Source organism: Ovis aries, chromosome 5, assembly GCF_016772045.2.
Source record: "Ovis aries strain OAR_USU_Benz2616 breed Rambouillet chromosome 5, ARS-UI_Ramb_v3.0, whole genome shotgun sequence".
Lineage (NCBI taxonomy): Eukaryota > Metazoa > Chordata > Mammalia > Artiodactyla > Bovidae > Ovis > Ovis aries.
In genome coordinates, this window is record NC_056058.1 from 69,518,721 (window position 1) to 69,546,307 (window position 27,587).

The 27,587-nt window shown below is 41.8% G+C and overlaps 1 protein-coding gene and 1 long non-coding RNA gene across 2 annotated transcripts; one reads left to right on the forward strand and one right to left on the reverse strand.

The window, feature by feature from the left end:
• The first annotated feature begins 76 nt into the window (after positions 1–76).
• Positions 77–18,902, forward strand: LOC105611082 (uncharacterized). The gene is made up of 4 exons (XR_001040720.4): positions 77–333; positions 2,263–2,334; positions 8,072–11,212; positions 18,356–18,902. It is a non-coding gene; the product is annotated as an uncharacterized LOC105611082 (long non-coding RNA).
• Positions 18,903–20,565: 1,663 nt separating this feature from the next.
• Positions 20,566–26,294, reverse strand: FAM200C (family with sequence similarity 200 member C). The gene is made up of 3 exons (XM_027970474.2): positions 25,895–26,294; positions 24,992–25,069; positions 20,566–22,988 (listed from the first exon to the last, which is right to left on the reverse strand). The coding sequence occupies exon 3, from the start codon at positions 22,937–22,939 to the stop codon at positions 21,155–21,157; it is 1,785 nt and encodes a 594-aa protein (XP_027826275.1). The 5' UTR covers positions 22,940–22,988; positions 24,992–25,069; positions 25,895–26,294; the 3' UTR covers positions 20,566–21,154.
• Between the last annotated feature and the right edge of the window lie 1,293 nt (positions 26,295–27,587).

The window sequence follows — 27,587 nt, forward strand, 5'->3', positions numbered from 1 at the left end:
CGCCCGCCCCAGGCATACTTTTCCCATCCCGTCATGGGCGGGAGAGCTTTCCACCCGGTCACGTGGGCCGGCCCGCAGAGCGGCCGCGCGCTCTTGGGCTTTGGTTGGAAAAACCTTTCAGCTCCTGTGACAACTTGATTGTGTTGATGGACCGTTCTGTGCGTAGAACTTGTCAGTGCATTTGAAGATTTCTGTGCAGGAGAGTGATCCTTATCCAGGCGTGCAAGGCACATGTCTAACGAGGCCTGTATGTGAGCATGCATCTCGCTGTGAATCTAGGAGTACTGTGGACGTGACCGCTTATAACAGAGTACCTTTCCATGTGTACTGAATGTAAGGGTGCTCGAGAGAGATTATGAATTACGTGTATGTGTTTAGTTTTGTGTGTGTGTGTGTGTGTGCATAAGAGCATGTGTCCAAATATACGTCAGGGCTGTGTCTGCACATACACCTGCATATATCCAAGCTTGCAGCTTGGTGTGCAACAGTATACTTCAGTTGTGGTATGTACACACTAGTGGTTGGATGTCTATGTTGGGTGCACTTTTAAATGTGTGTATGAGTAGGCAATAACTGCTTATCAATGTGTATGTGTATGATACTGTGTGGCACCAGTTTGTGCAGTGTTTATATGTAAATGTACCTTGGTGTGGGTTTTGTCCAGATGTGAGTGTGTGCACACACATAATAATGGATGGGGCCTCTGTGACCCCACCCTCATCTCCCTCCTCCCCAGAGGATGAGGCTTCACTGGCCTCACTAACTCTCTGGCCCAGCCTCAGGTCCTTGAGGACCTGCTGGAGGACCCCAGCCCCCAGATGGGCAGGGTGACCATGTTTATGTAGCAAGCAGGCACCAGAGGAAAGAAAAGTGATTAGAGGCCTGGCTTTTGCTTCTCCCTATTCCTTCCCCTGCTCTCTTTCATTGGCTACCAGTATTTCACTTGGCTGCCAGAGCATCTGATGAACAGATGGTATATGACGCAGGGTTTATTTGAATGCAGATGTGTATTCAGATTCTCATGCTGGTTCCACCACTGTAGACACGTCAGTTACCTCAGGTGATGTTTCACTTTCTGAAAAGTAGGGAGAATAATAATTATATTACTTGCCCTGTCTTTCCACTTGGAGCTGTGACACTCACTTACGGAAAGGTTTGGTAAGCCATCGAGCTATGTAGAAAATTACTATTATGTAAATATTATTTGAGGATGAAAGTTAGTGGGCTCTGCAAACATTTAGTAAACCCCCATCTAGGTGCTGGGGATCTAGATGCACCCGTACTCACTTATATCTGACTCTGTGACCCTACGGACTGTAACCTGCGAGGCTCCTCTGTCCATGGGGTTCTCCAGGCAAGAATACTAGAGTGGGTAGCCATGTCCTCCTCCAGGGGATCTTCCTGACCCAGGGATTAAACCCATGTCTCCTGTGTCTCCTGCATTGCAGGCAGATTCTTTACCACTGAGCCACCTGGGGATCTAGAGGTAAACCAAATAGACTTGGTGCCTGGCCTTCTGGAACTTAGAATCTAGTGGGGATGATTCAGGTGGTTTCATGTGAAATGTTTTGCAGAAGAGGGAGATACTGCATATGAAACTGGGAGGTCAGGGGAAGACCTGGGGAAGCAGCGTTCAGTTGAGCCTGAGGGATGGCGGGGACTTGTCTAGGTGTAGGGGAGTTGAGAGGGTGAGAGCTCTAAACTGACTGAAAGATAGCATGTAACGTGGAGTTTAGTGTTTCAGTTCACAGGTGGTTGGAAACGGGACCTTGGTCTGTTCCCAGATGCATCAGGAATAGACAAGGTGAGGGAACCTGGCTAAGGATGCGTGGAGGCCATTCAGAATCTAAAGTGCTCAGGAAAGCCCCTCTCCTAGGGTAGGGTAAGAATCTCATCCTCCACGGCTCTCCACTGTAACTCAGGTTGAGATCACTGGCATGCCCTTGTTGGCAAGAAAATGGTTAATGAACAGTATAGGGAAAGGCAGTGGTGCCACACTTAGCCCTGGGCAGGCATCTAATAAGTGCTTACTGGCTGCGTTAATGGGAGTGGATGCTTTCCCAACTTTTGCAGGTACCCTGGAACCCAGGTCCCCTGAAGCCGAGGAGATTCCTGGGGACCTTGTCCTGTGGGTCTCTGCAGTGGTGATGGTTTCACAGAGCAGGAAATCTAAAATATTCATGACATGGCTATTCCAGGAGCTACTTCTAGCTACATGGGGGCTCAGGACTTCTCACTAACTTGTTTATGTTTTTTATTCAGTCCACAAACATGTATTACCTGTTATGAATGTGGAGACCGAGAGATGAACTTCTGGTCTACAGGGAAATGAATGTGAGTACAAATTACTCTTAAGATACAAAATACATCAGAGGAAAAGTACAATGTGTTATAGAAAATGAGAAGGCTTTCCCCCTTTGATTCAGTTTAGTTCATTTCACAGTTTCATTCATGCCTGGAGAACATCCTTACCGTTAAATGAGAGAAGATGAGTACATTAGGATACGGATGACCACAGAGGGATTACAGTCTGATAGGGGCAGCCATGTACCTGACAGGGTAAATTTGCTTTTCCACATCTGTCCACGCCTCTCTTGAGTGTGCCATCTCATACTGCAGAGGTTGTTGTTGTTCAGTCACTCAGTTGTGTCTGACTCATAGCTACCCCTAAGGACTGCAGCATGCCAGGCTTCTCTGTCCTTCACTCTCTCTCTGAGTTTGCTCAAACTCATGTCCATTGAGTTGATGATGCCATGGCTGGAAAACTAAACATCCTTTTGCTAAACTCCTTGCTGCTGGGCTCCTGTTTGAAATTTAGGTTTAGCTAGTCGAAAAGTTATACCAACCTAGATAGCATATTGAAAAGCAGAGACATTACTTTGCCAACAAAGGTCCATCTAGTCAAGGCTATGGTTTTCCAGTGGTCATGTATGGATGTGAGAGTTGGACTGTGAAGAAAGCTGAGCGCCGAATAATTGATTTTGAACTGTGGTGTTAGAGAAGACTCTTGCTTGGACTGCAAGGAGATCCAACCAGTGCATTCTGAAGGAGATCAGCCCTGGGATTTCTTTGGAGGGAATGATGCTAAAGCTGAAACTCCAGTACTTTGGCCACCTCATGCAAAGAGTTGACTTATTGGAAAAGACTCTGATGCTGGGAGGGATCAGGGGCAGGAGAAGGGGACAACAGAGGATGAGATGGCTGGATGGCATCACGGACTCGATGGACGTGAGTCTGAGTGAACTCCGGGAGTTGGTGATGGACAGGGAGGCCTGGTGTGCTGCGATTCATGGGGTCGCGAAGAGTCGGACACAACTGAGCGACTGAACTGAACTGAACTGAGTCCTGTGTGCTTGTGCAAGACCTGAATTCAAAACTGAGTTAGGAAGAAAAACTGAATGTGTACCTTGGTGTGGGTTTTGTCCAGATGTGAGTGTGTGCACACACATAATAATGGATGGGGGCCCCTGTGACCCCCATCCTGTTTAGAGAGGAGGCAACAGCCTGGGAGAAGTCCATTTTGCTGGGATCAGCCCAAAAGGCACAGCATGGCGCTGGGGTTCTTGCGGTAGCTCCTGGTGTCCAGATTATACCTAGGATGGTGTGTTCCTGTAGCCAGAGACTGGGCCAGTTCATCCCTGAACTCTAGCTTCCAGGTTGGATGTGTGTGGGGCAGGGGGCTGTGGGGGTCCAGTACTATGGATAGTGTTCTGGGAATCATTCCTGGAAGCCCAGGTAGAACTCACTCTGTGCTGATTCTGAACTCACTTGATTTTATTAGTTCCATGTTTTCTTAAAATAGCTAGAAGGGTTTTATCTCTTCACTTGAACCCTAATTGATATGTTATGCTGTGAAGTACAGGTGCCAGAAAAGTCAGAGAAGGGACATGAGTGTACAATGGAACAAGCAGGGAAGAAATCCAGAGGACTGCAGTTGTTTCCTCTTTCAATTTCACCTCCTACTCTCAGCCCCTCTTCCATCCTATAATCAATCTTCAAATGAATTAATCAATTGAATTGATTGTGTCAAACAACGACAGTGCACAAGGCACTCTGATGTTGAGGGTCACAGTCGTGAATGGATACACAAGGTCTCTGCTTATGCAAAGACGGATGTTCTACCAGCTCTCAAATAAACACAGATTTCAAAATCATGGTAAGAGTTATGAAGGAAAAGAAGAGGGAACTGTGGGAGAAAATGATGGTGTGGAGTCTGCAAGAGAACTTATTTTGATTGGGAGGTCTGGGAAGATTGTTCAAGTAGGTAACCTTTAAGGTGAGCCGCACAGGAATAAAAAAGAGCCAACTGTGCCAAGGGCAGAGGAGGGGCAGGAGAGGCGTCAAGCAGCAGGAACAGAGTGTGTAAGAGCCATGTGAGCCTTTCTCAACACCTTCCTGCTGCTCCCTGTGTAATAGCCATAGGATAAAGCCTCAGTCCTTAGCCTTTTTGTGCTGAAAGCCCTCTGTGATTTGTCATCCTCCCAGACATTTCTCCTGTTTTCCCATGTGACGGTGTTCCTCAGTCTTGGCATTAGTGACATCTGGGGCTGGATGAGTCTTCCGCTGTGGGGGCTGTCCCGTGCCCTGTTGGATGTTACCGCTGGCCTCTACTCTCTAAGTGATAGTACTTAGGCCTCTGCCCCTAGTTGTGACAACCAAAAATAACTCCAGACATTGCCAAACATCCCAAGAGGGGCGATGTCACCTCTTTGAAAACTGCCGCCTCCCCTCCTGCTCCCCGCCCCCTCCGCTTTGGTCAGGTGGTCTTGCTGGCTCCCAAATGCACCTTTAACCTTGTATGTTTCTGCACCTCCACTAATGCAGTTCCCTCTAATTATTACCTGCTCTTCTGCCCCCCGCCTCCCCCCTCGCCCCCGCCCCCCGCCACCCCGCCAAAGCCTTACCCATATTTCTACAAGAAATGCATGGCTCTTATCTACTCAGCATCCCTCCGTCCTTTGGGGCATTTGTATTGGATGACTCTCATGTGTTTGAATGGTAGAGTATCCTGCCTGCCCAGGTGTGTGGAGCCGTGACCTTTCCTTCTGTGTCCAGTTAAGAGCCAGAGGCTGGATGTGAACCAGCCAGCCATCCAAGCCGAGCCAGCCAGGCTTTCCATGGGCTCTCCATGGGAGGGCACTCTTCTGAACTGTTAACTCTAAGTACAGAGCCCTGGACTGCCACCGGCAGGGAGCCTGCCACTTGGAGAGGGCCTGCTCCAAGCCTGTGACCACTTTATTAGAGCCTTTTGTTCAGAGACTTGTGCTAAAGCATTCACATTCTATGTTCTCTCTCACCCCGCTTAAGCTAGTTTGGATTGTTTCTGTCAGTTATCACGAAAAGTGCCCTAATTCAATTTTCCTCAATGCCTGGTTCAAATCTCTCCCCTTTAGGGCATGCTTGCTGAAGGAAATGCTTGCTTTGAATCCATTGCTGGTGGTTTTCTGGAGCCAGCAGCCAATTCTTTGTCTCTTTTCCCAAGTTTGAGTTTAGTGACATCAAGCTGCTATTTGAAATCATCATAGAGAGAATAATTATACCATGGAAATCAGCAAATACTACAAATCAAGGGTCTCTTTTTCCCACCTCAGCCAGTTTACCAGCATACCACTTTCTAAATGTTCTCAGTTGTACCCCCATTTGAATATTAATCATTCACTAATTCGTGACATCTCTTGCTTTTTGAATATGGTGAGGTTGGGAAGATAAGCGCCCTCAACATAGGCTGCATCTAAGTCTTCAGAATCTCAAAGGAGGAAAGGTCTTGAGAAATACTGTGGTCCAAGGTCTTCACTTCACATGCAAGGACAAAGAGATCCAGAGACCTTCAGTGACTTGGTAGTTGTGAAGTCGAGATAAAGCCTGAGATCTTTTGACTTACACACATTATTAAAATACAGGCCTTTCTGGTCTTCCTCTGTGCCCTTTTCAACCTTTCCTTTCTCCGATTTTGGGACAAAAGAGGGTTTTAAAATGCTTGTTGAATCATTCCAAATAGCTAATGGTCACGATCCAAGTTGTCAGTGGTTACATTCAACAAGGGACTTTGAGGGTGTGAAGTCTCCAGAATGAGATCATTCCAGATGGGGTCTTAAAAATGTGGCAACACTGGGGAGACAGCTGTTCACAAAGGGGACTTGCTACCTTCCCATGGAAAGATCACAATGCTGGAGTGAAGGTTGCCTGCCCTGGGTGTTGTAACACTTAGAATGAAACAAGATGATAGTTGAATTGCATGGAAAGCTTTGCAGATTTATAAAAATTCAAAATACACTATTTTTTAAATATAGCTGTTCTGTGTCCAGTAATTTATGCTGGAAGTATTCATAAGGGTATCCACTGCAACCTTGTTTGAACTAATAAAAGACTGGAAACAATCTAAATGTTAAGCAATAGGGGACTAATTAATGAAAGCATTTTAAATATATATATGTGTATATATGTGTATGTATATATATATATATGTATGTATGTATACACACACACACACACACAGGCAGAACTCTATATACTATTATGGAATTTTCTCCAAGACATACTGTTTAGTTATAAAAAGAGGAACAGAATGGTGTGTATAGTTTGCTGCCATTCAAATTTGAAAAAGAAGAGGAGAGGCTTCCCTGGTGGCTCAGTGGTACAGAATCTGCCTGCCAATGCAGGAGACATGAGTTTGATCCCTGGTCTGGGAAGACCCCATATGCCATGGAGCAGCTAAGCCTGTGCTCTGGAGCCCGAGAACTACAACTACTGAAACCTGTGTGCCCTGGAGCCTGTGCTCCACAACAGGAGAAGCGATCACAGAGAGAAGTCTGTGCACCGCAGCTAGAGAGTAGCCCCCACCATGGGAGAAAAAAGAGCCCACACAGCAGTGAAGATGCAGCACAGCCAAAAATAAAAAAATAAAAGTTTCTAAAAAAGAAGAGGTGAGGAAAACACAGATGCACATGGATGTATGAGCATATTCTATCTCTAGGAGGATATACAAAAACTTTTAACAGCAGAAGTTGTCTCTGAGAGACGAACTGGAAAATAGCAATAAGAGAGAGTTGTATTTTTTCGCTTATGTCTTTTGGAATAATTTGATTTTTAAAACAATGGAAATCATTTACTTAACACTCAAAAAAATACAGAAATGCTGTGTTGTGCTTCTTAGAAATTCTTCTTTTGCTCTGATAGATGAGTCAGATCTGGGGATGTGGCAGAGAGTTTAGGGAGCTAATAATACCTCCCCCAACAATTATATACTTACTTAAAAAAAAAATTCTCAAGGAAAAGTCTGTTGTAGTCTTCCACTTCTGGGACAAGTATTTCCCCCCTTGTACAGCTGAAGGAACTAGGGTCCAGAAGCAAGGTCATCTTCCCAAGGTCACACAGAGAGAGAGGGGCAGCACTGGGATGAGAGCTCAGAACTTGCCCAGGCTTAAGTTCCTTCTTCTTGGCCATGTTTAGCTGGGCAGAGGGCTTCAACAAGCATAGTTTTCATGGGAAGAAAAAGAAGAACCAGATAATTCTAAGGGGCTTTTCTAGTCTGAGGTTTCAGGAAAGTTAAAGGCCTGATCCAGCTACAGTCCCAGCACAAATGAAGTCAGACCAAAATAGACACCACTTACATTCAATGGGAAATGACCCAGAAAAGATCCAACCAGTTTCCAGATGTAACTTGAAAGGCTTCAGTTGGAGAGACTTCATTTTGGAATCTGATGCAAAAACCTCTTGATGAGATTTCTCTCAACTCAGTTTGTGGATCGAAAAATGAACAGACGTTTGATTTGAGGGAGATGGTCTGTTAAGAAAGTCTAGAGCCTTCTGGTTTGTAGAATCAAGCCTATGAGTATAGGAGGCAAATCTTTGCCATGCTTTGCCAGCATAATTTTGGGAGGGAATATGTGAAATATAGGGTCTGTCCCTGCCTTTTGGCTGAGAGGAAGCACAGACATCCCAGATTGAGGGAATGAGACTTGTTGAAACTGCATAAATGAGATTTACCTTGTGGCTAGAAAGAAATGTTTTATTCTGTTAGCTGCTGTGATGTGCAAAGAGATTAATTTCTCTAAATCTTGTATTTTAAAAGATTTCTGCAGATTTAAGAAATACTCAGAAGACACTTGACTCTACACATCTCATCCACGTTATTATAGGTATGATAAAAAATTTAAAAAGCACACCAGAGTCTGTCTAATGTGCTGCTGATTATGAAGATGAAAGTTTATGTGCACACACATTTTTAACCACTCTTTAAAGACATGTAACCTGGTAGCCGTGGCTGCCTCTTAGGAAGAGAACTGTGGGAGCTGAGATGGGGTCGGAGGTAACAGCCTTCACTGTACTGGCTCCATTTACCATATACCTGTTTCACATTTTAAAAGTAAAACATGCTCTGAAAAACCTCAAAGGGAAAAACATACCTTTATAATGGAGAGATTTGGTGGCCACTCTGCTAATCAAGAAGGGAAATTTAGCATTACCAAGTGCATGAAACCTGACGTTTACATGATACATCCAGGTTTTAACCTGACTTTAATGAAACCTTCACACCTAACCTCTGATTAGCAGAAAGCGTAGGGAATAGAGAAACTAGGTAAACAACACAGGAGAAAACAATCAGTTCAGAGAGTGAGGCATTCTTCGAAATGTTAATGTCATAGAAATATTAAAAAGAGGTTTAAAGAATTAGGAATAAAAAATATTTGGGGGGCAATTGGAAGTTTGAATATGGTCTGAGTATTAGACAATATTAGGGAATTATTGATAATTTTCTTGCGTGTGAATAGTGGTTTTGTGGTTATATAGGATAACGTCCTTATTCTTAGCGGATGCATGCTGAAGTATGGAGGGAGGAATCATGATGTTGGGAACTTATTTTTAAATGGTTTAGAAAACACACATGAACACACAGAACCTCACATACACACGTGAACAACCCCTCCACTCCACCCCACTCGCGCTACACACGCACACAGAGTTGATTAATATTAAGCTGGGGTCTTAGTTTCAAACTGAGCCATGTGATGTCAGGGCTGGGACTGACAAATGACCTTCTGTTAATCCTCCGCTCTGCTTCTCCTCTGCCATTGGCCCTTCTGTTATTCTGCCTGTAGGGGGCTCTGGAGGAGAATTAGGAGTCTAAAGGAGTCGCAAAGAGCTTGCTTGTTTCTGTTTTGCTTCTGTTACTCTCAGCCTCACCCAAGCAACAGTCCCTCACCCTGGGAATGACATTTATTTCCTGTAGGAGCAGCTTGTTTAAGTTTACATTTTTTCCACAGTCTCAGAACCAGCCTCATTATGCTTCTTCAGACATACCTGTTACTGTTGTTCAGTAACTCAGTTGTGTCTGACTCCTTGCGACCCCACAGACTGCACTTCCCTGTCCTTCACTATCTCCTGGAATTGCTCAAACTCATGCTGGTGATACCTTCCAACCATCTTATCCTGTGTCCCTTCTCCTCCTGCCCTCAATCTTTTCCAGCATCAGGGTCTTTTCCAATGAGTCAGTTCTTCCCATCAGGTGGCCAAAGTAATTGGAGCTTCAGCTTCAGCATCAGTCCTTCCAATGAATATTCAGGACTGATTTCCTTTAGGGTTGACTGGTTTGAACTCACCGCAGTACAAGGGACTCTCGAAAGTCTTCTCTAACACCACAGTTTGAAAGCATCAGTTCTTCGGTGCTCAGCCTTCTTTATGGTCCAACTCTCACTTCCACACATTACTACTGGAAAAAACATAGCTTTGACGATACAGAACTTTGCTGGCAAAGTGATGTCTCTGCTTTTGAATATGCTATCAAGGTTTGTCACCACTTTTCTTCCAAGGAGCAAGCGTCTTTTAATTTCATGGCTGCAGTCACCATCTGCAGTGATTTTGCAGCCCAAGAAAATACATGTATCAGTTGGCTACTGCCTTCTCTGTCCCAGCTCCATGGAACCCCTAATCCAAGCTTCTAAATTCTATTAATCCTGAGCTCTTCTCCTATTTTCCAAGCCCTAGGGATGGTAACTGCTTTCTGTGTTTACTACAGTATTCCTTTTACCTTTCTAGTTCTCTAATACCTGGTTACTGCTGCTGCTGCTGCTAAGTCACTTCAGTCGTGTCCGACTCTGTGCAACCCCATAGACGGCAGCCCACCAGGCTCCCCCGTTCTGGGATTTTCCAGGCAAGAGTACTGGAGTGGGTTGCCATTGCCTTCTCCGAATACCTGGTTGACAGTTCTTTAAATTATTTCTGCAAAAGTAACTGGTGGCGTTTGTGTCTTCTGACTGAACCTTGACTGATACAGAAATTGGAACAAGGGATCTCAGGAAACAGACCCCCTTTTTAGGTGTTTGGGTTTGTCTTTAGACTTGAGTACAGTGTTGAACTCCTTGTCATGGAAATAAGATGCTAGTAACTCATGGTATGGAGTAGCCCTGATTAATCAAATTATTGGCTGTAGATTATTGTGATAAGGAACCTTCTGGAGGACCTCCACTGCAGGGGGTATAGGTTCAATCCCTTGTTGGGGAACTGAGATCCTGCATGCCACAAGGTGTAGCCAAAAAAAAAAAAAAAACCCAAAAAAACAAATCTCCTAAAGCAGGTACTGTAGGAAGCAAGTACAAGAGAGAAAAAGCAGACCCCAAGAAAGGCATGCAAAAGCATTATCAATCTTACAGACAAGATACCTCAAGACATATGACTGTTGGATTAAGTCCAGAGGGAACAGAGAAACATCTTGAAAGCAGGATGTGTGTTTGGAGGTGGGAAGCCATCAAACTGTTCCATGACCTGGCGTCTCTGAGTCAAATGTTTTTTGTATCTGGGGCTTTGTTATTTAGACAGCAACCTAAATCATTAGTTAAAACTAAGTCTTTCTTAGTTAATCTTCATGTCACATTCCTAGCCTATCTTTAACAGCCATATGGCTCCATATGCTTCTGAGAGCACGTTCTCCCTTGCACGTACTCCCCTGCCTGAAAACCTATAATAAAGCTGACTTGATCAGTTTGGGCACCTTCACCTTGGAGCGGTGTTGGTCTCATGACCCTCGCTTCCATTCTTGCCTCTTTCTCATTCTTTCTCTGTATTGTGCTTTTGGGAAATCCTGGCTTGTTGAGCTGGACTCGACAAGTGGCGGCCAAACAGGGACCTGAAAGTGAAACCAGCCTATGATGCTCAGCTCAGAGCAGTGGAGAACACAGGGAAATTCAGCTGGTGCGGTGGATGACTGAAGTACTTGGTAAGTACACCCCCGTGGATTTTTGAATCAGGGTAACAATGGGGCACAATCCTTCTAAGTATGCAGAATATATGCCAGTCTTAAAGACTTTGTTGAAAAGCTCAGGACTGCAAGTCTCTTTGTCTGCTTCTGCTATTGAAAAACATTGCTATTGGCTTGATCCAGCTAAAGGAACTTTAAGGTATAAAGAATGGCAAGAAGTAATGCATTGCTTGTGCCAAGCTTATCAAAGTAGAGAAAAATACCCTTGTCAGTATGGTCATTAGGAAATCTCATTCGCACGGCTTTGGGTCCACTATAATCTGAGGTCTCCAAGTCTGATGATTCCACTTCTCAGAGACACAGTTAGAAGAGTTAAATATATATGACAACAGTGATTCAGAGGAGGAGAAAAACCTTTAAAAGCAAAATTGAAAGAGGGAAATGTTATGGAAGTAATGAACAAATTTTGTTTGCTAGAACAGCTCGCCCATCTGCACCCCTGGGTGAGCCTCCTCCTTTTGATCTGGAGACTCCTTGGGATGATGGCTTTATGTTAAAGCCACAAGTAACCCTTCCCAATCCGAGATCTCCATTTCATAGGGGAGTTCGTATGGCTCAGTTACAAGGTGATGAAGATGCCTTAGCTCTTCCTGTAATAGTGACACAAGTTCCACCCAGACCTCAATTCCCACATAGAGGATTAAATTATGATTATAACCCTTTACCTTTCAAAATTATTAAAGAGATCAAACAGGCTTGTACTCAATATGGAACTAATTCTCCTTATACTATGGGATTGATTCAAGGTGTGTCACGGGCAGAAAGATTGATCCCTCATAATTGGGAGATGGTTGCTAGGACCTGTTTAACTACTCTGAATTTTTACAATTTAGGAGACGGTGACAAGATGAGGCTAGTCAGCAAGCTGATAGGAATGCAGCCACCAATCTTGCCCCCACCACCTCTCCGTTAACATTTCTTTAGAACAATTGATGGGATCTGCTGCATATTTTGAATTCAGGCCCTTAACAAAAGAAAAACTAGAAGGTTTAACCACATCAGTTAATGAACAAAAAGAATTGGGACATGTCATAGAATTTACTAGCCCCTGGAATTCCCCTGTTTTTGTTATAAAGAAAAAATCAGGAAAATGGAGAATGTTAACAGAAGCTATACTTGAATGGGTATTTTTACCTCATAAACAAGTAAAATTGCTAACCACCTATAATAGATATGATCAGCAAACTGATTTTTAAAATAAGTAATCGTACTCAACATCTTTCCGGATATGATCCACACAATGTTATAGTCCCTTTTTCAAAGGAATAAATTGAAATTTATGTATGCAAAATATTGAAAGGCAAATTGTTCTCTCTAATTTTATAAGTAATATTGATTGTCATTTTCCATCATCTAAACTTATTAATTTTCTAAAAAAAAATACCCTGATACTACCCAAGATTACTAAATCAGACCCTATAAAAGATGCTGATGTTTATTTTACAGATGCAAACAAAGATTTTAAATCTGGATATTTCAGCCCTATAGAAAAAACCTGACAATCCCAATATTCTTCTGTACAAAAAGCTAAATTAGATGTTATTCTTACTGTTTTGACAGATATCAATGCCCCCATTAATATTGTTTCTGATTCCCAATATGCTATAAAAGTCACATCTCAGATTGATTACAATCCCTACGTCCAATCTAATAATATATCAAATATTTTAAAAATTACAATCAGTAATAAATAATAGAACTTATCCTTTCTATATTACCCATATTCGTTCCCATTCCCAACTTCCTGGACCACTGGTGGCTGATAATGAGACAATAGATACCAAACTTATCTCTTTTATGACACCCACTTAATTTCATGAATTAACTCATACAAATGTAAAAGGATGACAATATAAATTTCAAATTTCACAGCAACAAACATCGTTGCTGTGACATCATCTCACAATGCCCTACATGTCAACAAACTAACGTCATCCCATCTTTGCCAGAAGGTTATACCCCAATGTTATATGGCAAACATATGTAACTCATATGCCATCTTTTGGAAATTCTGGACTGATTCATGTATCTATCGACACGTTTTCAGGAATGATTTTTGCTTCACATCATGTAGGAGAGACTACTTTCCATTGCATTTCTCATTTTAAACAAGATGCATATATGGGACTCCCCAAAACTATGAAAACAGATAATGGCCCAGTGTATAAAAGCCATACTTAAAAATTATTTTTTAAAGATTGGTCAATTCAACATGTAACTGGAATTCCCCATAATCCTCAAGGTCAAATGACAGTAAAAAGATACCACCACACATTAAAACAAATATTATTAAAACAAAAAGGGAGAGAGAGGTATGGATTAGGGCCTAACTCCCCTAAAAATAAACTTGCTATAGCACTTTTTATATTAAATTTAAGTTAAATTTATTTATTTTATATTAAATTTATTATTTTTTTATATTAGGGGAAGTAATGAAAAGCAGCTGAAGTACATTGGGATGAGGTACAAACATCTCATGAAATAATTGGTAAAAAAGAACAAACACAGACAGTTCACCAAAAAATAATGTGGAAGGATGATAAACAGTGGAAAACAGGGCTTATGCTTAAACAAGGACGAGGTTATGCTCTTATTTTGACAGAGGACAATGAACATCCGTGGATCCCCAAATGAAAAATCTGGTATAGGAAAGAAAAGAACATGGTTTGACATAGATCCCCTGCTTGACCACCAATTGGAGCCATGTCTCAATTAATATTTAGACTAGGTCCATCCAAAACTAAACGGACACAGAGCGCCACTCTACCAACATGGGGACAAATAAAGAAGCTATGCCAAGAAGCTGAAAAGATAGTACATAGGTGAAAACTTCCTAAAACACCTGACAACCTGTTCTTGGCCATGGTAACATTGTTAACAATGGCAGTAAGTGTACAGGCTAATTCCAATTATTAATATTGGGAGTGAGCTTCCCTGTGGCTCAGACGGTAAAGGTGTCTGCTTGCAATGTGGGAGACTTGGGTTCGATCCCTGGGTGGGGAAGATCCCCTGGAGAAGGAAATAGCAACCCACTCCAGTACTCTTGCCTGGAAAATTCCATGGATGGAGGAGCCTCGTAGGCTACAGTCCATGGGGCCACAAAAAGTTGGACGTGACTAAGCGACTTCACTTTCTTTCTTTCTATGTTCCTAACCCACTTCTATTACATGGGAAGATTCAACAGTTCCCATTTTTGTGAATGACTCAGCTTGGCTTCCCAGCCCCTATGATCAAAGTTTCCCAGATAAACCAGAAGAAGCAGGATATATATTAAACAATTACACTATTGGATCTGAAAGTACCCCCATTTGCATTGGACATGGAGAGATCTATTTAAAAACAGATTATCCAAAAATGGTTCAGTTCAGTCACTCAGTCGTGTCCGACTCTTTGCGACCCCATGAATCGCAGCACACCAGGCCTCCCTGTTCATCACCATCTCCCGGAGTTCACTCAGACTCACGTCCATCGAGTCCGTGATGCCATCCAGCCATCTCATCCTCGGTCGTCCCCTTCTCCTCCTGCCCCTAATCCCTCCCAGCATCAGAGCTTTTTTCCATTGAATCAACTCTTCTCATGAGGTGGCCAAAGTACTGGAGTTTCAGCTTTAGCATCATTCCTTCCAAAGAAATCCCAGGGCTGATCTCCTTCAGAATGGACTGGTTGGATCTCCTTGCAGTCCAAGGGACTCTCAAGAGTCTTCTCCAACACCACACTTCAAAAGCATCAATTCTTCAGCGCTCAGCCTTCTTCACAGTCCAACTCTCACATCCATACATGACCACAGGAAAAACCATAGCCTTGACTAGACGGACTTTAGTCGGCAAAGTAATGTCTCTGCTTTTGAATATGCTATCTAGGTTGGTCATAACTTTTCTTCCAAGGAGTAAGCGTCTTTTAATTTCATGGCTGCAGTCACCATCTGCAATGATTCTGGAGACCCCCAAAATAAAGTCTGACACTGTTTCCACTGTTTCCCCATCTATTTCCCATGAAGTGATGGGACCAGATGCCATGATCTTAGTTTTCTGAATGTTGAGCTTTAAGCCAACTTTTTCACTGTCCTCTTTCACTTTCATCAAGAGGCTTTTAGTTCCTCTTCACTTTCTGCCATAAGGGTGGTGTCATCTGCATATCTGAGGTTATTGATATTTCTTCCAGCAATCTTGATTCCAGCTTGTGTTTCTTCCAGTCCAGCATTTCTCATGATGTACTCTGCATAGAAGTTAAATAAGCAGGGTGACAATATACAGCCTTGACGTACTCCTTTTCCTATTTGGAACCAGTCTGTTGTTCCATGTCCAGTTCTAACTGTTGCTTCCTGACGTGCATACAGATTTCTCAAGAGGCAGGTCAGGTGGTCTGGTATTCCCATCTCTTTCAGAATTTTCCACAGTTTATTGTGATCCACACAGTCAAAGGCTTTGGCATAGCCAATCAAGCAGAAATGGATATTTTTCTGGAACTCTCTTGCTTTTTCCATGATCCAGCAGATGTTGGCAATTTGATCTCTGGTTCCTCTGCCTTTTCTAAAACCAGCTTGAACGTCAGGGAGTTCACGGTTCACGTACTGCTGAAGCCTGGCTTGGAGAATTTTGAGCATTATTTTACTAGCATGTGAGATGAGTCCAATTGTGTGGTAGTTTGAACATTCTTTGGCATTGCCTTTCTTTGGAATTGAAATGAAAACTGACCTTTTCTAGTCCTGTGGCCACTGCTGAGTTTCCAAATTTGCTGGCATGTTGAGTGCAGCACTTTCACAGCATCATCTTTCAGGATTTGAAACAGCTCAATTGGAATTCCATCACCTCCACTAGCTTTGTTCATAGTGATGCTTTCTAAGGCCCACTTGACTTCATATTCCAAGATGTCTGGTTCTAGATTAGTGATCACATCATGACTATCTGGGTCGTGAAAATCTTTTTTGTACAATCCTTCTGTGTATTCTTGCCACCTCTTCTTAATATCTTGTGCTTCTGTTAGGTCCATACCATTTCTGTCCTTTATCGAGCCCATCTTTGCATGAAATGTTCCCTTGGTATCTCTAATTTTCTTGACGAGATCTCTAGTCTTTCCCAATCTGTTGTTTTCCTCTATTTCTTTGCACTGATCACCGAAGAAGGCTTTCTTATCTCTTCATGCTATTCTTTGGAACTCTGCATTTAGATGCCTATATCTTTCCTTTTCTCCTTTGCTTTTCACTTCTCTTCTCTTCACAGCTATTTGTAAGGCCTCTCCAGACAGCCATTTTGCTCTTTTGCATTTCTTTTCCATGGGGATGGTCTTGATCCCTGTCTCCTGCACAATGTCACGAACTTCATTCCATAGTTCATCAGGCACTCTATCTATCAGATCTAGGCCCTTAAATCTATTTCTCACTTCCACTGTATAATCATAAGGGATTTGATTTAGGTCATACCTGAATGGTCTAGCGGGTTCCCCTGCTTTCTTCAATTTAAGTCTGAATTTGGCAATAAGGAGTTCATGATCTGAGCCACAGTCTGCTCTTGGTCTTGTTTTTGTTGACTGTATAGAGCTTCTCCATCTTTGGCTGCATAGAATATAATCAATCTGATTTCGGTGTTGACTATCTGGTGATGTCCATGTGTAGAGTCTTCTGTTGTGTTGTTGGAAGAGGGTGTTTGCTATGATCAGTGCATTTCCTTGGCAAAACTCTATTAGTCTTTGCCCTGCTTCATTCTGTATTCCAAGGCCAAATTTGCCTGTTACTCCAGGTGTTTCTTGACTTCCTACTTTTGCATTCAGTCCCCTATAATGAAAAGGACATCTTTTTTGGGTGTTAGTTCTAAAAGGTCTTGTAGGTCTTCATAAAACTGTTCAACTTCAGCTTCTTCAGCATTACTGGTTGGGGCATAGACTTGGATAACTGTGATATTGAATGGTTTGCCTTGGAGACGAACAATACCACAGTTCAAATGCATCAATTCTTCAGTGCTCAACTTTCTTTACAGTCCAACTCTCACATCCATACATGACTACTGGAAAAACCATAGCCTTGACTAGACAGATCTTTGTTGGCAAGTAATGTCTCTGCTTTTTAATGGGACTCTTAGTACATTTGGTAATGAATCTTTGGTTTCTAATGGGATATGATTTGCCCCTCCGTTTCGGCATCTAGTTCACCATCCTATTCATAATGAGATCTGGAAAATACCTATGGCTTTGAAAACTCCTGAGACATGGAATGGTTGATATACCGAATATATTTTAAATGATCCTAAAACAACTTTTACTTCTACAAAAAACTCTACTCATAATATCCAAGCTTCCGTTAAACTTCCTTTTGTATTCATGGTTGGTCCAGCTAATTATGATAAGATTACAGGACTTATAAATTGTTTACAGTGTTCCTTTTACACGTTTAAATAATACTATCCCATCCAGTGACAGCTTACAGAGTATTCTTAAAACTAGAGTGGACATTTGGATACCAGTAGATTTACAAAGAATCTTGGCAAGAAAGTCCTACACTGTATGCCATTGAAGAAGTTATTAAAGGTTTAAAATGTGCCAGAAGATTCATTGGAATGCTTATAGCTGCTATTTTAGGTATTATGGCTATCACTACCACTGCTGTGGTGGCTGGAGTAGCTTTACATCAGTCTGTTCAAATAGTACAGTTTGTACAAGAATAGCATAAGGATGCTGACATTTTACAGTCCACTCAACAAAAAATAGATGGAAAATTAGCTTCTCAGGTGGCTGATCTCCAACAGACAGTAATACTATTGGGAGATCAACTGGTTAGTTTACAAAAGCAGTGCAGATTAAAATGTGATAGGAATTACACCTCTTTTTGTGTTACAGCACATAAATACAATCAGTCAAGGTTTAATTGGGACAAAATCAAGCAACATTTATTAAATCAAGAAAATATTTCTCTAGATATTCAAGATCTACAACATGATATATTAAAAACCTTTAATAAAAAGTTGGATATAATTTCTGGATCTAATTTACTTGGTACTATTGTTAATGGTATATCCTCTCTAAATCCTCTTAAACAGAACAAGGCCTATGGATATTGAATTATGTTAACCTCTGCTGTAATTTTAATTGTTTTCTTTTGCTTCTGTGTAGTCTGGAGAACAGCGAGATGACATCACCAACAACATCACCAACAACAATTAGCCTTTCTTACAATTCTTTGCTTGCTGAAAAACAAAAAGGGGGAGATGTAGGAAGCAAGTACAAGGAAGAAAAAGCAGACCCCAGGAAAGGCGTGCAAAAGCATTGTCAGTCTTGCTGACCAGATACATCAAGACATATGACTCTTGGATTAAGTCCAGAGGGAACAGAAAAACATCTTGAAAGCAGGATGCGTGCCTGGAGGTGGGAAGCCATCAGACTGTTCGATGACCTGGAGTCTCTGAGTCAAATGTTTTTTGTATCTGGAGATTTGTTATTTAGACAGCAACCTAAATTGTTAGTTAAAAGTAAATCTTTCTTAGTTAATCTTTATGTTACATTCCTAGCCTATCTTTAACAGCCATATGGCTCTATATGCTTCTGAGAGCACGTTCCCCTTTGCATGTACTTTCCTGCCTGAAAACCTAATAAAGCTGACTTGATCAGTTTGGGCATCTTCATCTTGGAGCGGTGTTGGTCCCCTGATCCTTGCTTTCAATTCTTGTGTCTTTCTCATTCTTTCGCCATACTGTGCTTTCAGGAAACCCTGGCTTATTGAGCCAGACTCAACAAGCACCTTGGGGGACCCAAGTGGCTGCTGGGAATAACGATGACTACAAGGACTGTGGGGTGAGATGCCTCTTTCTGAGTGCTCTGGAGTGCTTACAGAAAGAAAACACACTCAGCCCTTTAACATCTCAGCTCAAGTCCCAGTCAGAGAACTAGAGAGGGTCTATGACAGCCCCTAAAAGTATCTTAGATCCATCAGAGTTACTAACTCAGACACAGGATTTCGTTGTGAAGGTTGCAGAGTTTAATGTAGATTGAGTTCACAGCTGATGTCCCACAGTGAAAGTCAGGATGAGGATTGGGGAAGTGTCCTCCGGACTTGGAGTGAGGACGTCCAGGTGGACTCAGATGAAACTGAGAATCTTAACCCCTAAGTCACTCTGAGCCTTCCCCTTCTGTGTCTGAGATTAGGCTCCCTTTGCTTGAAGTCCCTGGAATACCGTCACCGAGACAGGTGACTGAAGGAGATACCTATACTCTTCAAGACCTACCTTACTGCTCTTCGCTGCCACTAGACCCATAACTAGGGTCAGATCCAGCACATTCCAAGGCAACAAGTACGAAGTCTGAACCTGGAGGAAAGAGTGTATAATACAAAAGAACTACAAGATTTTTCTAATTTATATAGGCAGAAACCTGGTGAATAGATGTGGGAATGGGATTCTAGGAGCATTAGACCAAAAAAGGCAGGATATAACAGGCCAAATGCACTGATATGGGAATACTTATCAGGGATTCTGGACTTAATATGTTAGTTTGGACTTAAGCTTGGAGAACTTGGACGGAACAGTGACCTACATATAATGAGTTTGAGATCCCAGAAGTTCCCTGGCACAATGAAGAGAAAGGAATTCAGAGACTTGGGGAGACAGAAATGTTGGTGAACTTGTATGTATGACCTTCAAACTTCCCTCACCCACTACCCCCAGTGCTATATAGTTCAAGACGGCCCAGAGGACACCCCTTCCCTGAGATATTGAGCAATACATTAGTGAGGAGATCACCGATATCCTCAGAAATCTCTGTGGTGGTTGTTCTCTGTGGGCTGGTAGAAGGTGCTGCCACTGAGATGAGCTCATGGATTTTGGTGGGGTTGACAGGATCCTGGAGTAGTGAGGGCCATGTGGCAGTGTTCAGTCATGAGGGATAAGGTGGATGCACTTTGAGCACAGAAGAGACAAAATGGAAATCAGAATGTTTTGACCCACAGGGATTGTTGATAGTAGCTGTGGTGGTTAATTTTACATGTTGACTTGGCTGGGTCATCAGGTGCCCAGATATTTGGTCCAACATTTCTCTATTATTTATATTTTGATCCATTCAAAAGTTTTAATCTTAGAAAAATACATATAGCATAAGGTATAAAATAAGTGAAGAAACTGGGGCAAAGGAAAACTAAGTGTAGGAAAAATAAGATGAGGTGAGAGGGCCAAAGAATCCATCAGAACTGTCTGGAAAGCTGGTTGAGAATGAAGCTCCTTGGCCCAGGCCAGTTAAATTAGAAATCTCTTGAACAGAGCTCTAGGATCTCCTCTTTAGCTGCCCCAATGACTTGGAGTCTAGATGTAACTTAAAAGAAGACAAGGAGTGACTACCAAGATATCAGGATGTTTATTAGTGTCATGGAATTTAAAGCATAGAACCAGAGGAATGGACATTGGGACTAACTCCAAATAATACATTTAAAAATAAATCTTAAATTAACTAGGATCATCCTTTCTTTCACTATAACATTTTAAAATCCTCTTGATAACATTACCTCCCTAAAACAACCCTCAAGGACATGGGAGGACTCAGTATGTCATTTCATCCTTTGCCTTTGACTTTTAATGTGTGTTCTGGGAGGTCTTCTCTTTTTCTCTTGGCTCTATTCATAGCCTATTATACCAAGTAGCTTGGATATTCCAGTGCTTGGGTGTCTTTTTTATATGTATCACATCAAAAGGTTAAACAGATACTTAGAAGAATCCTATGTATTAGTAGCACTTAATCTTTTCTGCTGCTTGTGCTCTTATTCTCAAAACGTTTTCACATCTCACATGAAAATCAAAAGTTAAAAATGCTAAACTTTCTAAAACATAGCATTTGGTATATCATAAATATAAAAGAGAGAGAATTATAGCTTAATTTTACAATGGACTTAAGAATATGTTAAAAATTATACACAAAAAGTTTGTCATTTTACAGTGACTTCTGCTGGAGCTGTAGTTTTTGTTCAATGATATCTGAGAAACGAGGAACTTTTTTTGAAATAGCCACACGGATGTCATCACTCATATTCAAGCAGCTTCTGGACTTTGTTTTAAAATGCAAAAGTGATGAAAATCCCAACTCACAAAGGTATGTAGTTGCAAATGGTATAAGGATTTCTAGCGCTGTCTTTGCCAGGCTGGGAAACACTGTGAATTGAGCACACCAGAAGTCCTCAAGCTTCATTGTCTCAAATTCCATTAGGATTTGGCCACTAGCTCGTAATTCAGCAAGATCATTTTTCACTAAATATCCATCATCGACAAAGTCCAGATTAAAGAGAAATGGATCCAGTATCCATTTACTTGCCTCATCAAGATCTCCAACAGAGAAGTAGCCATGGAAGAAGCTGCTCAGCTGTTGCAGGTGCCGTGTTATTTCAGCTGCGATGCATAAAGCTTCATTATCAGAAACAACAATTTCTTCAAGAAAAGGAAAGTTGGTAAAATTTCTTTTCTCAATCCGCTTTAGCCAAAATGGAAACTTCCTAACAAAGGCAGACAACTTCTCTCTAGCGGATACTGTGTTCATTCCAGTCCTTTGCATAGATGCACTAAGTTCATTTAGGTGTTTGAATAAATCTGCAAGGTACGCGAGGTGAATTTTAAACTCTTTGTTTTCAAAGCCATCAACTAAACTGCTGCTTTGGTGGTGAAGAAACTGATTTATTTCTTCATGCATTTCAAAAATATGAGTAAGCATCTGGCCTCGGGAAAGCCACCTCATTTCAGTATGGAAAAGGAGAACACTATACTCTATTCCAATTTCTTCAAAAAAAGCCTGAAACAGGCGATGATTTGGAGCTCGCCCTTTGATAAAATTTATTACCCTCACCACAGTAAAAAGAGCATCCCTCAGTTTTGTAGGCAGTGTCTTTGTGACAAGTGTATGAGGGTTCAGCAAACAATGTGTGATCACGATATGAGGTACCTCTTTTTTCACACAGCAAACAAACTCTGAATTTTCTCCTAGCATAGTAGAGGCACCGTCAGTACAAACAGAGCCGCATACATCGAGTGCTATCTTATGTTTCAAAAAGAAGTCTCTGAACAGGTTAAACACATCTTTTCCCTTCATTGTTAACTGCAGTGGTTCACAGAACAGGAATTCTTCTACAATCTCTCTCTCTCTTATGTATCGCACAAATGCCATCAGCTGACTGCAGTCATCCATGTCTGTTGTCTCCGCAAGCTGAATACCCACTTTAAGAGGACTGGCTTTGATATCTTCTAGAACTTGCTGTAAGATATCCTGGCTCATTTCATCAATTCTAGAATGGATCACATCATCTGATAAGGGTACCTGCTGAAGCTTCTTTTGTGCATCTGGTCCCAAAACTATTTGTGCTATTTCCAGTGCACAAGGTTTCACTAATTTTTCAGCTATTGTATGAGGATTCTTCTCCTTGGCACATAAATATGCAAACTGATATGATGCCTGTAGTAAGGCATCTTCCTGAGATGCAACTCCAAATGTTTTCAGGGTTTCACTCTGATCAGCTGGTGTTGGCACATGTTTCAGGCTACTGAGATCATGCCCACCTATACCACCATGCTGTCTGTTAAAATGGTCAGACAGTTTTGATGGTCGGAGGTCAGCATTTGAAAATACCGAGTTACACAATACACACTGTGGGCGCTGAGTTCCATCAATCTCTGTCATACAGGTGAACCAGTAACGAACATAGTCATCGTCCCATTTGCGTTTCTTCGACATGGCACCCCACACTTCTCACGCAGTATTCCACAGATGTTGAAGATTTTTGCTTGGAAGTAAAATATAATCCAGACATTAAAAACCAGTGGCTAACTGAATGAAAACAAAGCCACTTCTCATGCCATCCTGTCATCTGTGTACATGTCAAGAAATATCCTGTAACATGTCAGTTCAAAGTAAGCCATGACAATATGACAACATAAATTGAGCAAACTCACAGCTAAAGTCCTGGAACAAACACCTTGCCAGCAAGTTATATATGAGAGATTAGGGCTTATACAAATTGTGAATACCCTGTAAGTTCTCTACTGGTGAGCTGCAGGTATGGCTTACTTTGTTTTCAATGACGTATATTCCAAACAAATCTGGTACATTTTGTATTCCCAGAAAAGGCATCTCACTGCCATCCCTTCCTTCCATCCTATGCCAGAGATGCATGCATACCGCCCAGTTATGAACCAGTGAATGGAGAAGAAGTCTTCACTAAATACTCTAAGGGCAGATTCTGACATGCTGGCTAGTTCTTTCTAATATATAAGGATTTAAATCAAATAGTCTATAAAACTATTTGAGCCGTGAGTGGCTTTGACTCCAACCTAAGCAGAGAATTTCAAACAGGTCTGACTAAGCCACCTTTGAAGCAGGATATGCGCCATCCGTCCATGATTCATACTGTCATATAAAAAAAGCAAAACAAGTGGCTCAGGAGAAACACAACTATTCTTGTTATTGAAATTTCAGAAAAAGTTCTCTCATAGAAGAAAAGCCTTAATTATAGTAGGAAAGGATGTAGAAGGCAGGTATTCTCCAGTAAATAAATGGAGGAATCATCTAAGTCTCTTGCTAAAATACATATTCTTGGACCCTACACTCAGACATTCTGATCCCCTCGCTCTGGAGTAGGAGCCCCAAATATGTACTCTAAATAAAGTGTTTTAGATAATTTTTCTGAATAGTACCCAGAACAGGAATCTCTTAACGAGAGTGCCTATCACAATCACTGGGAGCACTTCTGAAAGAAAACATGTCCCTGTACCACCTCGGAACTAATACATCATCATTCTCCAGTAGCAGGACAAGAGAATCTAAAATAGAGTTGTCCAGGTGATTCTGATACATATCCAAGTACACAGACAGATTTAGAGGAATGAACACATCCCCAGGCCAGTTCCTAGCCTTACAGATATTCTAGGTTGCTAAGTAAACACTAAATGCTTTAACACCCATTTACCTTTTCTGAGTTGATGACAACTTCCTATGAAAGCTGAGGGACCTAAAAAGAAAGATATGTTTTCTTTTTTCCTCTTTCTCCCTCCTGAGCAATGAGTAATGGTATAATCCACATGTAGGCTCAAATATACCTTAGAAAACAATTCTATCTCCCATATAAATGATTCCCAAAGTTCTGTGCCACAGAATGTGGCTGAAATAATGTAACAGGGATACACTGAAATCCAAATACCCACTTTAGCCATAAAAAACTCACAGTAAGTAAGCCAAGAATATTTACTTAAAGCCCTAGCTTGCTAGAGGCTCTGCCAAGAATAACTAGTTGTAAAATGTACTTCTATGTAACTAGCAAGTTGATCTACCATATGGTTGCTATTGACCAGTTTAAAATTGACAGATGTCTGCCAGTTGATAAAGACAATTTAGAGTTGATCTTAAGCTTTCTTTTGTCAAGTGAGGAGACCATGGGCAGACTGTGTTTAGAACCTCTCCTAACTGATAACAGAATTATGAGATGAACATAAAAAAATGCTTATCTTTCTGTACATTGTTATGTATATTTCGGGGGTACAGAGAAAGCGAAGGAGAAAGCTTTACTTCAAATGATTTTCTTTACTTCATGTTTATTTCTAATGACTTCCAACTAGAAATTATGGGATGAGTTAAGAGTATATTCCTATCCATTCTATGCTACTCACATATATTTTGATTGAAGATTTACCTGTTTGGAAAAAGAGAATTTTTAGAAAAATTGTTCTCCCTCCCCCTCAAAAAGGGAGACTAGGTAGCAAGAAGTTTTAAGATCCTCAAAGATGAACTTACCGCCCAAGAGGCTTTCTTGTGTTATAGAATCTCAGGATTCTCACTTGTTCCTTTGTGGTATTTAGCAATCACAATACCCTAAAATATGTAAACATTAAAAAAAGCATCATCTTATTAAGGAATTATTATTAACTGAAACAGTGTGATAATGGTATGGTTGAGTTTTTAAAAAGTCTTCATCATTAGAAACACGGACTTAATTATTAACTGGTGGAATGATGTCTGGGCTCTCTGAAATACAGTACTTCAGCACACACACACAACGGGGGTGGAACTAGAACAGGACTGGTCTTGAGTTGGCTGGATGATGGACACACATCATTACACCATACTCACTCTATGTATGCTGGAAATTTCCCATAATAAACAGTAAAATAAACAAAAATGCTTACTTACTAACATAGACATAATTACTTTTCAGAAAGATTTTTGAGAATTTGCTGAAAGCCATCTAAAGATGCAGAATGAAAGAACAGATGCAACAGAGTAAAACATTTTGCAAGTTTATGAAGTGTAGATATGAAACAGTATCACAAGTGAGAGAAAAATCAGTCAGTTACAAGTAAACATTCATATAACAGAAATACCCGGGAAAGGCTAAAACATCTATGTCAGCAGTGACAACACCAAAGTGCGGCAGTAAACCTTAAACACCAAACCAAACACAATCAGACTTCTACTTGGCCTCTGCCTATGCCAGTCCATGGTAGGTGCAGGTATCCAGGGAGGCAGAGGATTGGATTCACTATCTTTACGTTATGAAAAGCAAAAACCAGGAGAGAAGGTAAAGGAATGCAATGCAAATACTCCAGAGGCAAACGCCTGGGATGCTGGCTTTGTCACTTAGAGGCTGGGACCTGTCCAAGCCTCAGTCCCTCAACTGGGGATGACAATAGTACCTACCTTACAGGGTTGTTGGGAGGTTTAATTATGAGCGTGCATGTAAACGACATGGGCTCGTAACTGGTAAGGCTTGGTGTATTATAAAGGACGGAGCATTTAGAAGGCTGCCAGGGCAAGCTAAGGACTCCGGTGGCGCGGAAAGAAGACTGCTCGGTCTCCAGCCGACGGCTCTGAGACGCAGGCGCAGGCCCAAGGGATGCTCGGGCTTCTTTTAGGCGCCCGTTTCGGGCTCCACTTCCCTCTCCGCTCAGGCTAGGGCTCAGCCTCCGGGAGCTGGAACCAGTCTAGGCGGCCGCTTCTCGGGTGCGACCCCGGAGCAGGACCCTGCGGGGCGCGGTGTGATAGCTGCGCCCGCAGCGTCCCCCGTTCCTACCACGCCGGGCTCCATCCGGGTTCTCCTGGAGCCTTCCCGCCCGCAGACAGGGCGAGGCGAATCCTCGCACGCAGGCGCACTGGCAAACGGTTAGCGCCCCCAACTCGCACCCCCCGCCCCTTCCCCGGCCTCCAGGAAAGGAGCACGCGCGCTGCTTCTCTTTTCAAGTTGTGTATGTGGAGCTGGGAATTTTCTGCATATTGTGTCTGCAGAGGAGATGCATCGTAGAATCTCAGGGATGAAAAGCACTGTAAAGCCACATAGTTCTACTTTTTAACATTCAGAGCACTAGAAATAAAAATTTGTATTGTCAGGCTTTGATCTTGGCGATTATGAAGCTCCAATGATTAACCATTTTCTTTGTGGAACGAATGAGGAAGAAAAGAAGTTAATTCTACTTCCAAATTAAACATCCAGGCAAATGAGACAAGCTGTAAATTCTGTTAAGATAAAATGGTAGAGGATGAGCTTGTGTCTTCTTGCCCATGCTGGTTGCCCCCATCTCCCCATTAATTACAGCGTGTAGGTGAATTTGATGAGAATCATCATCCATCTTAGAGAAATGGCTTTTAAGATTCTTTTAAACAAGACTTTTAGAGAAATAAACCCATATCAGATTTTAGAGAAAAAACCTAAAGTAGAAACTAGAAAATGTTGAATGAAACAAACCGAAATACAGTCCTCTTTTCTACTTTAAGGGTTTTTCATGACATCGCATTTCATTCATTTTTGTATAGTCAGTCTTGTGAGATGCATCCCACAAGCCTAGGGGAGGGAGAAATGTCAAACAAAGTGAGGCAGATACCTCATTTTCAGGTCTTGAGGGTGAGCCTGATAAAAACACCAAGAGCCTGCCTAAGGTTTCTGTCAATGAGAGAAACTGCAAAAGACCAGCCTTCCTGGTCCAAAAATCTGGGCCTTAAATGTTAGAGAAAGGAATAGGCTTTAGAGTCAAAGACTTTGGTTTACATCCTGACCCCAACCTTTTACCGTTAGGACCTGAGCAAGCTACCTGGACTCAATGAGTCCCTATGCTTACTGTGAAATACGCATAGCATCCTATTACTCACCCCATGAAAGTCTTCTGAGGGATAACATATGCAATAGCACATAGTTCCAGCACTCAAGTCATCTATAACTGAGATAATAAAATCAAAGCTATCTTGAGTAATGTTCTAGATGTTACCTTTTATCCAAAAGGAAACAGAAATAAGACATGATTTCAGATATTATAGATTTCTTTCTAAAATCAGCTTAAATTAGGTTTCACAAAAGAAAACAGAAGCCCCAAAATGTTAGGTGACACATTTTTTTGAGTTA

Coding starts and splice junctions, on each gene's coding strand:
- FAM200C (XM_027970474.2), bottom strand. CDS start 22,939: ATGTCGAAGAAACGCAAATGGGACGATGACTATGTTCGTTACTGGTTC.